General features: G+C 38.0%; 1 protein-coding gene across 2 annotated transcripts in view; it reads right to left on the reverse strand.

The window, feature by feature from the left end:
• Positions 1–13,097, reverse strand: part of LOC144965327 (S phase cyclin A-associated protein in the endoplasmic reticulum-like) — an 88,856-nt gene that overhangs the window by 30,434 nt on the left and 45,325 nt on the right. For both annotated transcript variants that reach the window (XM_078900561.1, XM_078900560.1), the window contains exons 24-25: positions 9,921–10,067; positions 5,749–5,989 (exon numbers count right to left, since the gene is read on the reverse strand). In XM_078900561.1, the coding sequence (XP_078756687.1) occupies positions 5,749–5,989; positions 9,921–10,067 (388 nt within the window). The remainder of the gene's footprint in view (positions 1–5,748; positions 5,990–9,920; positions 10,068–13,097) is intronic.

Raw genomic sequence — 13,097 nt, forward strand, 5'->3', positions numbered from 1 at the left:
CCATTTGAGAAGTATATCTTTTTCGAAAAAGATCTGAATAAAGTGTGTATGAAAGGTGCCAGACAAAGCAAGAAAGAAAAATACACAACAGAAGCTCCCGATAGTTGTACCAATTTTGTTAAGGTAATGTTAGCACGTCTGACCGGTAATCAGTAATCAGAAGGTCTGAGGTTCAATTCCCAGTCGAAGTAGACTGATTTTTTTTGTTGATTTTTTTTCTTCTTATATTTTTCTTTCTTGCTTTGTCTGTCACCTTTCATACACACTTGTTCAGATCTTTATCTTATACCCGTGCCTCCTGCTCCTTTTTTTTTTCTTAATTTGAGATCTTTTTCGACCGCGATATCACTCTTTTTTGGGGAAGTCGCAAACAAGATAAAGCTGCAAGGATGTACTCCTGGTGTTATATGAAACCATACTATTTGTCTAACCATTTAATTAGGGCCATTACTCGTGACACAAAAATAACGATTCTGAATTTGCCAACTTATACATGTCCCATAGAACTGATTTTACTCCCCCCCCCCCCCCCCAAAAAAAAAAAAGTGTTGTTAGCTCCACTTAAATCCTGAAAACAAAACGCCCCTTTGGGAACGATGTCAGGTCGGTAGTCAGCCAGTAGCATGAAATAAAAACACAAGAATGCCACCTCAGCTTCGATAAGCCAAGTTAGTGTTAAAGTGTATACCTGACGGAGACTGCTTATTTAACCCAATCACTTCACCTTCGTGCCAAACGGAATAGCAGATTAGCCACGCCTTCCATGCCAAAATACACCCATTCCGCAGCACAGAACATCCCATCTTGGAATAAACTATAACGGTAAATTTAAAGAAATATTAGACAGAATTTTGACTATGTTTTGTGTGTTGTTGTTGTTGTCATTGTTGTTGTTATTGTTATTGTTGTTGCTGAGGGAAGGTAGAGACAGCGAGTGATGTTTATTTGTCGGAGTTGAAAAAACTGGCTTTGTTCTGGCCATAATATTTTTACCTGAAAAGAATTCATCAACAAACGCACTAGTACTTATTGAAAGGACTCAAAAAGAATATTATAATATTACGAAAATAATTGCAGGACATGATATCCGCAAAAGTTAGTCCCAAGAAAAATGGCCCCGATCGGCAATGTAAAAAAAAGGAAGGGAATGGGAGTAAATGCAGATAACTCCTTTTTCCCTCGACATACTTGCAGACCACACGTTTTACGGACCTGCCTGCCAACACGAGTTCTCATTTGGCTAGGGAATAAGGCATTTAGAAAACGGTACTTGGTCATCTAATTCGTTAATTAGCAATAATCCATTTGTGTGCGAGTCCATTACTGCCACCACATTGCTAACGGGCCTGGCAGAGCAAACGGGAATTGCCCGTCCGTGTTGTTTGTCTCGTCGGGAAGAGCAGAGAGGGTTGGTAATATCGGGTCGGATGTTTGATTGCACAAGAGAACGTGAATGAAGCATGTCCCAGATTTGTTTATACATAAGAAGCCGATCATAGCCAGGTGACATGGATTGATAAAGTCAGTCAGAGGAGAAAAAAACAAAACAAACAGAAATAAAGATTTTTTAAAAAAGAAAGAAGAAAGAAATAAGGAAGAAAGAGGGAAAGGGGGGGGGGGGGGGTGTGTTAAAAATAGCAAAAAGAAATCTGACTTATGGAATTCTGACACAAGTCACCCGAGAATGCATCAGTCTAAAAGCGCATTTTAAGAGCAAGAGATCCAAAAGCTGATTCATATTTATTTCGCCGACTGCCCCAAATCCCTCCAAACTCTTTATTTCTGAGCTTCAGAGCGACATGATGGTAGTATACAAGCCAACAAAACCACTATTTAACGAGTTGAAAAAAAAAAAGGAACCATATTATAGAAAGCTAAGGCTAAGTAGTTTTATGCAATCTATTATTAAAAATTCGAATTCATAAAACCAGTACACCCCATTCAAAGCAGACTTAATTATTATTTTGTATGTCAAAATCTGTTTCTGCTACTCTAGCAGTTTGTATTCTGAGATCAATGATATTGTTTTCCTCTTAGTCATTATTTCTGTTTTATTTAGCAAATTATATTAGTAACGTGACTAAAATGCATGTGCATGATTTGACGCTTTTCAGTGGTGATTACATTATGGAAATAGGAAGCGGAGGAGTATGATGGTCAACGTATAGTTTGAATAATTAAGAATTATTTTTATTTTATTTTATGGACGGAGTTTACGTATCGTTCTTTTTCTGACCCCGATGACAGCCGTTGCTTTTAGGCAATTATTTGAATCCCGTACCTGAAATAAATTTGATATTGATTTCCTGGCACTGCTCCATAAAACGTTCTATTCATGATGAAGAATAGACATTTTTTAAAAGCAAGTTATAAAGTTTGTGTAGATTTGCTTTTACTTATCCGTTTGTAACTTTCCGTAACACATTCTGTGTGTGTGTGTGTGGGGGGGGGGGGGTTAAATATGAGAGAGAGAGAGTGTGTGTGTGTGTGTGTGTGTGTGTGAGAGAGAGAGAGAGAGAGAGAGAGAGAGAGAGAGAGAGAGAGAGAGAGAGAGTGAGAGAATCATTTGCAAAACAGCACATGAAGACCACCATGGTAACATATATTTATTCACGTGTTTTTAACCTTTGATGTTTCATATCAATTCTAACAAAACGATACTATGTGTGCGACATAAGGTCTGTATAAGGCGACCACATTACCTGTTGTTTCGTTTCTTCGTAAACCAAAACCACATTTTGTGTCTCTTTGACTATTTCCTTGGAGAACCGATACCAGTTTACCACCAAAGCATTCCGATCCAATCGTTGCTATGCTGAGGGGACCACGCCCAAACAATATTATGAATGTTATGTAAAGTTCTTACTCTTCTCACTGCCAAAAACTTGAAATTCGTTTGTTTTTATGGGGGTTTTTTTTTTCATTTTCGTTGCGGACAGGTTGGTTTGTCCTATACCTCCCGGTCTATAAACTATAAATCTTGTCCGCCAAAACTATTTCTTATCCCGTAATGATAACGATTATGAGGCAACTAAATTGTTTACCAATAGTTGTTTACCATAAGTAACATAATGACCAACAGTATAATAAAAAGATACACGAGGGGAGATTAATTTGAACGCAGCAAAATCGACAAGACATCAATCATGCGGTACATATACATTTTCATAACATTACCTAGTCACATAAGCTGTGAAAAAAAAATTGATTTTGAGTGCCCATTAAATGATATTGATATTACGTAATCGGAAAACAACTGGATTCGGTTTTTTGTGGATTTTTTTTTTTTGTTTGTTATACGGGAAAGAAAACAAACAAACAATTTTTTTTTTAACTTCCAACTAAATTATAGACTTCACAACTTGGTGTATTCAATAATAAAATAACAAAGGGTCATTCGGGTGAAGAATGATTGTATACATAATTTTATAGATCTCGCATGGGATAGTCATGTTGCTGCCATGTGCGTTGTTTTGACACGGAGTACTAATTTCCTTCAAACTACAGAAAACATCCAAGTCACCGAGAGCAAGCAGGCAGGATTTGCAGCTGGATTATAACATCTTAAGCATTATAAATAGAGTCGGCGTGAGCAGCTGTTCTTATCTGCTGTGAGACTTGAATAACAAAACACCTTCATTTATTTACTTTTATTGCATCATACTTTTGTCACTGTTGTTCAAGGACTGCTGTGATCTCCATACCGGAAAGTATCCATCCGAGGCGACGAAAATATAGACAGACGATGAAATAAATGAAAAGAATCATATTTTTTTTTTCTTTCAAAGGACAATTCTTGTGCCCGGTGATAATTTTTAAAATTACGAATAAATATGATGAAGCTGGTGACAAAATCTTAATGAGTAATATAAAATTAAATGAAAAATTAAGTTTATATCATTAGTTTGACCTAAGTTTCTTATTCTCAACCAAGAGCATTAGCAGCAACCAATGTTAAGTAATGTTATGATCTGATTTGTCAATTTGACACAACCATTGCAAAATTGATATTTTTTAAAAAACCACCTTCATTTTTGACAAATCAAAACGCGGCATTTGTGACATACTCGCAAGCCCGCACGAACAAACATATGAATGAAGCTGTCATCACTCTGCTCTTTGTTATTGTATTTCGACTGCTATTAGTGATTAGTTCTCACTAGATTCTCTCAGTAAGACTACAAACATTAAATGATACAAATAGCTTTCTGAGATTGATCAGGCGTGTAGAACAAACCAGTATTATTATAAAATGGTAACTAGGTATATTTGTGTAACACAGACCAAGAAAGTTTTCAACAATAAACAAATAATATATGAAGTTACATTTTCAAACATTAAGAAATTAAAAATGATAAATAAACAAATAAAGAACCACAAAAAGGAGTCACTCACTGTGAAGCACGAATTTTACTGAGTGGACATGAGTATGTGGCTAAATCCAAATGTTACATTTAAAATCAAACATGGAATCTGTTTTAATATGTATGTGTGTAAGGCAGCGACATCTATATATATGAAGTCCTAGGTGTAAGGCCACTTAAAGAGATTTTTAAAAAAAACAAACAAATAAATCATGTCCTTTGAATAAGGAGTTCGATTCTGGCAGTTTTATGGTCTTCCTTCATACCCAAAAGGTACCGAGTTCGACCTACTGACTGGTTTTAGTATGGCTTTGCGCAAGTTATCTAACCATAGCTCATTCTGCGACGCTTCGCTGCGGCTGACACTTGGGTTATTCCAGTCTTCCCTTAAGAGAAAAATTCCCTTCTATTTATCTTTTTTAAAAATGTTTTTAAATATTTTTAATCTTAACACTAATTTGGCACATTGAAAAAATAAAGAAGGAATTTTGCAATATGCCAAAAGGCTAAAACTTCCAGAGTAGAAAAAAAGAAGACTCAGATTTAATTTTTTTTTTTTTTTGTTTGTTGCTTTAGGTCTCTTCCAACACAATTGAGGTTATATGAGAGACCGCTGAAACAAAAAAACAAGCAATCTGACAAAAAATAGTACAAATGTAAATCAAAATCATAACCTAAAGATATCATAAGCTAAATTATAAATAACCAAGAACAAACAGGCAGAAGATTTACAGAAAAAAAAATATCCCTGTCAAAAATACAATCACAAACCAAAGAAGCAGGATAGGCTAGTACAGAGAAGAAGAAACGACATCACTATCGGATCGTACACCCATGCGAACATCATAGGTATATGATTCAAGGGTGATGCTCCCATCCAACCACCCGCACTCAGAGTTGAGGGCATCTATCATCCAGGTGTGTTCTTTGGAAGAAAAGGTGTGTGGTTATAAAAAGATCAACGCATGCTCAACTAGAACATCAATTACCTTAACCTTGTTTACTTACAGAGTCGTGTTCAGACAAAACACATTTAAACATATTATTCAGAAAATGTTTTCTTCAATTATCGATCGGTTAAAATGGCCTTCAACATGTCAATAATTCCCAAACCCAAGACTTCTTGACGTCTCAAGTTGAGGTCCGTCTTAATCGGTCGATAATTGAAGTAACGAAAAGAGGACAATGAACAGTCACAGAAAGTTTACTGTCTAATGTGTGTGTGTGTGTGGGAGAGAGGGAGAGAGAGAGAGAGAGAGAGAGAGAGAGAGAGAGAGAGAGAGAGAGACCCACACACAAACACATACACAGAAATAGAGAGAGAGAGAGAGAAAGAGAGAGAGAGAGAGAGAGGGGGGGGGGAAGAGATTTAACAAGGACTAACCTGAAACATCTCCAAGTCCAGCAAAGCTAAATGATTCAGCAGTCTGAGACCGGTCACTATGATTGAGAGGGTGGACGGTGCAAGCTCCTTGGGGACACTCTCGCTGGACCTAGCCGGGGCACCGGAGTGCAGCAACAAGCCGTACAGCAAGGATACGATGCCTACCAGCTCCGTGACCTCGAAGGTGGATATGAGCTGCGTGGGATCTGCAGGTCGCTTTTTGTCAAACACGTTTGCATTTCTGGAAATAGTGAAATAGCAATGTCAGTTGCATACGAAAACTAGAACTACAGCATTTATATAGAGCTTTGTTTTTGCTTTTGAGGGTTTTACGGCGCTAGCAACACATTAAGGTCATATCAGCGCCAGTAAAAAGGGAAAAAATGGGATAGAAAAAAGTTTTAGAATTACAATTAAAGCATCCAAGAATAAGGCAGACAAAGGGGAATTGGTTCAAAAGGGAACAGATGTAGATTCCAAGCGCACACTATCAGTGTACTTAGTTTGAGATCACCTAAAAGTCTCATCCAGACACAAGCACAGGTCCCCACTTAGAGGAATACACTCAAATGTTTACAAATCATATATAATACATAAATAAAACATAATAGAGTACATAACAGAGAGATGATTTACAAGGAAAAAAATATCATCTCCCAAAACTAACTATACATTTGACTGTTTCCCTCCCAGCCAAGGTATCCGGCCAGGGCCAGGACAAAACCAAGTAATCTTTTTCCAAGACAAAGAAAGAAAGCATGTTGGAAAACAGACATAGGGGGATAGAAGACATAGTATGTACCTCCCTGCCCGCTATGGGAGGTCAGGAACCCCACCCAGTTATATAGAGCAATATCCACTAAACGTGCTAAAAGCGCTGTACAAGGGGTCCCTAGCCAACAGCAACGCTTAATATGTAGGACGAGACATGCCGCTTGTTAGGCGATAGAACATTTTATTTCAGACAGAGACAAAGCTGTTAACCGCTAGGTAATCATTTTACACCTGAGTACGGTGCGACAATGTGAGTAAAGAGACTTTTCAAAGCACTCCACTTTATCCCTCAGAACGGGACTCGAACACTGGATCTTCCGATCCGAAAGTGTCATAATTATCATCATCATCATCATCATCATCATCATCATCATCATCATCATCATCATCATCATCATCATTATTATCATCATCATTACCACCACCATTATTTTTATCATCATCATCATCATCATCATCATCGTCGTCGTCATCGTCATATATTACATTAGATCTCATTGTTTAAAGAAATTGGAAATAGAAAACAATAACCCAGGCATCTTTTACTATGGATACAACAGCAGCAAAAAAATCATAGCTGCTCTCTCTCTCTCTCTCTCTCTCTCTCTCTCTCTCTCTCTCTCTCTCTCTCTCTCTCTCTCTCTCTATCTATCTATCTCTCAAGTCATCCGTCCTTTTAAATGTAACTCAACCAAATGTATATTTCTACTATTTTTCCAAATCATGAGGTGTTTATCTCTATTTCCATTCCCTTTCTTTGACGTCCACTCTAACAAGCGACGGTCGATTGTTTGAAAAAGCAAAGATAGGACCTTGCTGCTTTCAGCACAACCAACACTCAGTTTCCTCTCACTTGAATCACACATACCCCCGCAATATTATTTTCTATTCTAGATTTCCCATGCCCCGTGATTGTTGCGACCCTGATCGAGCCAATGTCTGCAGCGACGGCACTCGATATTATTTCACCCTTTTGTCTCGTAGACGAGGTGAAGTTTGCTTTCTAGATTATGATTTCCTCTCTCCACGCTTTTATCCCATTCGTGTTGGGAGTACGAGCATTGTCTTCTGGGATGCCATGAATTCCGCGACGCACGCTCTGACACGTGACCGTTTGCTCTGAATAAGCTTCCGGCAATGTCAATAATACTCTTTGAGCATTGAGCGCATGCGCCAAAGGTGAGATGAACGTTACGGGAGGAGTGGGCGCGGTACCGAAAATGGGAAAGGACAAGAAGTTGAATGAATGACAGAATAAATGAATAACTGGAAAACGGTGGCCAAAGAATGTCGTAATTACTCCTCCAATAAATGAAATGAGGGGTTTTAGAAATTTGCATTCCCAAGACAAGACCCCAAAGGACGAGATGTACTCAGCCAAATAAGAGTACAAAACCGTACACAATTCCCCGCGCTCCGAATCGTATGTCTTATGTCTCATCAGAGGGATAGTCAATAAAAGAAACTCAACAGTACTGTTCTCTAACAATGTTAGCAATACGATTCTAATTTTTAAACTCATTGGTACGAAGAAGACCTTCTTTATTCATTCCCATTATACATGAATATTTCAATCATTCACTTCATTACATCTACCCAATACTTATTGTTCTAGATTAGCAATATCCAAGAGCAATACTTTAGACCTAGTTTGTCGTATAATTCGGGAAAAAAGGTTCCTCAAACTTGCAGACGATTTCAAAACCTTCCAGTCTCAAACTCGATTGTGAGCACAATACAGTATAATCGCTGAAATGACCTAAAAGAGTCGAAAGCTTTAAATGGGTCAAAGCATAACCAGGAACATAATATATAATTTAATTCAATCTTTAAAACCAAAAACGAAATTAAAAAGATAATAAATTTAAAATGTTCATAAGCTAAAATCTTGAAAACTGTTGGCTGAGTACAAACCAGGAGTCTCGTCGATTTCTGCTCACAACACCGAAATGAGAACATCAGTTTGTTTACATAAACGACACGTTCGAATGTGTCATTTAACAGATATAGCTATAGTGAATAATCGTGTCACCATTAACCCGGACGGAGGGGGGGGGGGGGGGGGGGGGGGTTATTTCGACATTTCATTTATGACCAATTTTCTGGCGAACTTGACAATATCAGCAATATTTGTAATTTTATGGCTCCCTGCCAACCAGTAAAGACTGGTAGATTGTGGCGGAAATATTACATGCAATAACAGACTAAGGTCCTGTCTAAAGGAGAGAAAGCAATTGTAAGTCCATTTCACGCTACAGGAAACAGGATGGACTCCCAAATCTATTGGCCAGATGGCTCATCATGGGACATCTATTAACGGACCCCAAACCGTTGCGGTGTTAAACAGCTAAAAGCTTTTTCAGAAATTGTACCATGGGGAGTTTAATTTCCACAGGGGCTGAGAAGGTGCTAACTGCACTGGGAGATCTGAGTGATACACACAGACAAAGGGTAAAGAGAGAGGATGGATCGATGTCACCTCATAGGTGTCGATGGCCAAGCCGTCGATCACGATGTCGTGGAATAAAGATCGGAATAGCTAAAGCTTTGCGGGATTCTTTTGTTGCTAATTCATTCGAAATCATAGTAGTTACGTAACAATTCCAGATATGTATTTTCTGTTACTCAATATAAATAAAATGATGGAAAATTCATGGATTTAAAATAATAAGAATTAAAATTGCCTGAATTTTAAAACGCCATTTAAGGATTGGCAGAAAACAGCATAAGTATAAATGTTCGAGAGGAAAAAAAGGCGAAAGGAAATTTCATCTATACACAGATGTTTGCGTGTGTGAATGCGTGTCTGTCTGTCTGTGTGTGTGTGTGTGTGTGTGTGTGGGTGGGTGTGAGTGTATGTGTGTGAATATACATTATATCGTTTATGGAGATGCATTTTTTTTTAAAACAACAAACTAAAAAAAAAACAAAAAACAAATAATAAAACAGGATGAAACCAGAGCTTGATTTAAACCTAAAACATTTTACCTCAAGCTAGGGATGTGCGCTATGTGGTCTTGTGGTACGACACTCACTTTTGGAAGGTCCTGAGTTCAAGTCTCGCTCGCCGGGTAGTTAAGTCATTGGAAAAGGCTCTTTACTCACATTCTCTCACCATATTCAGGTGTAAAATGAGTATCTTGCCGTGAACAGCGTTGCCTCTGTCGGAAAAGATGTTAATAATGCCAAATAGGCGTCGTGTCTCGTCCTACATGTTAAGCGTTGTTGTTGGCTGGGGATCCGTTGTGTGTGGTAAAGCGCTTTGAGCACGTTTAGTAGATATTGCTCTATATATTAATGCTCTATTTTTTAAAGAGATATTTTTTCACTTTTTAAAATCCCAAACTACACATTTGTTTCTTTTCTTATATTATTACCAGAACAGGCGCAAGACTCACCGTTTGGACATGAACTTGGTGATGGCCAGTAGTAGACCCAAGCTGTGAAGAAGGAAGTCTGACGTATTCTTGTCACCATCCACGGGACCTCTGACTGCACTCAGGTAGATTCGAAGCTTGTCCATCACTCCAACGCTTATAATGTAGCTGTAAACGACAGGAGGGGAAAATATATGTAAAGCAATGCCACATTTTAATAACTTGTGATAGCGGAATCATTTTTGTCTTCATATGTGATTTTGTTCACCGTGGACTAACGCATGGAGAGGGACAAAATGGGAGGAAGTAATAGGGAGTTGGGGAGAGCCATTGAGAGGCATAAAGAAAGAAAGAGAGGAGAGAGAGAGAGAGAGAGAGAGAGAGAGAGAGAGAGAGAGAGAGAGAGAGAGAGAGAGAGAGAGAGAGAGGGAGGGAGAGAGGGGGGGGGGATATCAATATAATTTGTGACACATGGCATTTTAACTACCCTGGTAGGTGCTGTGCTTTACTGTACCAAATGCTGTTTATGTCACAATACAAATTAGACATGTAAATAAAATATATGAATGAACACGTCCATTAATAAATAAATAAATACATCATTAATTATGTTTTTCATCTAATGCACTGGTAGAATGACAAAATTGTATGAATGGCACTAATTTACTAATTCATCTCAAAGTAGAGAAATGTATTTAAAGTTACATAACTACTACGTATCTATCTATCTATCTATCTATCTATCTATCTATCTATCTATCTATCTATCTATCTATCTATCTGCCTGCCTGCCTGCCTGCCTATCTCTCTCTCTCTCTCTCTCTCTCTCTCTCTCTCTCTCTCTCTGTCTATCTATCTATCTATCTATCTATCTATCTATCTATCTATCTATCTATCTATCTATCTATCTATCTATCTATCTATCTATCTATCTATCTATCTAGCTATCTATCCATCTATTTATCTACCTTAAAATGATTAAAATTCATTCTTTCCAAACGGTTTAAAAAATTGGTGACTTCTGTCTAAAGCTTAGTTGCCAAATGAAAGGGTTTTAAAAAGAAAGAAAAAATTATCGATCCGTCAGTCTGTTTAAGTTTCCAGTCAGCCAGTGTTTGGTTGAAACTCTCAGTGAAATTCAACAATAGGACAGATTTATGTCAACATCATGACAGTATGAATGCAAAAGGCATCGGTGGTTACGGGGAAAACACGGTGACAGGCGCAACAATTAACAACCGATTATACGTCAAACATTGGAGAACTGAAAGATCCTGATCTCCCTAATACTGAGAAAGGTAGTCGGGATTGTAACGCCAAGCAAGCAATGTCTGACCGACTCTATGTAGAGGTTATAATGTTATTGATTTAAACACACACACACACACACACACACTCTCTCTCTCTCTCTCTCTCTCTCTCTCTCTCTCTCTCTCTCTCTCTCTCTCTCTCTCTCTCTCTCGATTCCTCTATCAATCTATCTGTTGGTTTGTCTGTCTGACTGTCTATCCATCTATCTATCTATTTATATATCTCTGTCTGTTTGTCTGTATGTCTGTCTGTCTATCTGTCTATCTATCTATTTATTTAACTGCCTATCTAACTATTCATTTATCTACCTAACTTTCACTCAAATTCAATTTCCTCTAATGTCTGTCTACTGGTCTCTCTACATTTTTTTCTACCTCCTTTCTCTCTCATTCTCTTGACATATTTATATCATTCTCGAATCTGGAGTGAATGACTACCTGGATGGTTTTCTAGTACGACGCTCGGGTCCTGACATGTCCTGACCCAGGTTCAAGTCCAGCTGTGGCAGCGCAAAGTTGTAAAAACTCTTTAGTCGCTTTCACTCACCGTTCTCAAGTGAGAGAGAGAGAGAGAGAGAGAGAGAGAGAGAGAGAGAGAGAGAGAGAGAGAGAGAGAGAGAGAGAGAGAGAGAGAGGAGAGCAGCTATGCTTTCAGTTACACTTTACAGAATTGAAAAGAAAGCATTTAGTTGCCGATAATTTAACATTTCATTTGAGGATGTATAGCATACGATTAGAAAGTTTGGCCTTTTCAACGCGCTCGCGACACCTTTAGGACATATCAGAGCTTAAGAAGAGAAGCACTGTATACAACATAAAGAATAAATAGGAGTTCAGTATCAGCAATACGTATGGAAGAAAGTACATGGACACTTTAGAAAAGAGACACTACAAAAGGAAACAGTTCACGAAGTAGATCTATGCAGCAATGTACCCTTGCGACTCAGATCGAAAATATCGCGTCTAAACCTGCCGCAAGCTACAAACAACAACAAAAATATGTATATCTTAGGGTAAAAGAACTAAACTGAATGATATATATCTCCATTTCTATGGAAAATCACTTTTAAATGGTTTAAAACTGATGTATTGTCATTCGGTCTAGTCACATACCCCATTTTTTTTTTTCAAAAATAGTAATTTTTTCAACCATCTTCCTCTGAAAGTTTGGCGGATTTTGGCTAAAAAAAAAATTGAATTTACCGATTAAATCTGTAAAAGGTCTGAAAATTCCCTTTCAGGCTTAGGAACCGCAATTCTGTCGTTCTATGAAAAAACACGCTTTTTAACAAATTTGGCCAGAAAACTCGTCCTTAAAATATGGATCGAATAAAATGCCTCCTCTCATCGTGTCAAAATGTTTTTAATGGGACTTCCGTAAGGTCCTAGATTTGAGAATTTTGTACAGAAGTCTCAAGTTTGAGAGATTATTTTGTTGTTGACAAAATGAGGGCCATTTTAATCAAAGGACGAGTTTTCTGGCCAAATTTTTAATGACGTGTTTGTTTTGGGGTTTTTTTTTTCAGAGTAAGGCAGAATTTGAAAACTCAGGAGGTTGTTAATTCACACTAACTTGGATTTGTTTACAGGAGACTGAGAGAGAGAGAGAGAGAGAGAGAGAGAGAGAGAGAGAGAGAGAGAGGGAGAGAGAGATAATGCGTGTGTGTGTGTGTGTGTGAGAGAGAGAGAGAGAGAGAGAGAGAGAGAGAGAGAGAGAGAGAGAGAGAGAGAGAAACATCACCTATATCACAGAATCTCAAAGAAATTACTCAAGCTCAAATTCGACTACTGCCTCCCCAACAGAAATGGATCCCAGTCAGGGGTGAGGTCTTTGCACTATGAAGACGTCTGGTAACACCCACCAATCAAATTGCCAGTGACACTCACT

Source organism: Berghia stephanieae, chromosome 2 (genome assembly GCF_034508935.2).
Source record: "Berghia stephanieae isolate SIO BIC M18660-M18661 chromosome 2, UCSD_Bste_1.3, whole genome shotgun sequence".
Taxonomy (NCBI): Eukaryota; Metazoa; Mollusca; class Gastropoda; order Nudibranchia; family Aeolidiidae; genus Berghia; species Berghia stephanieae.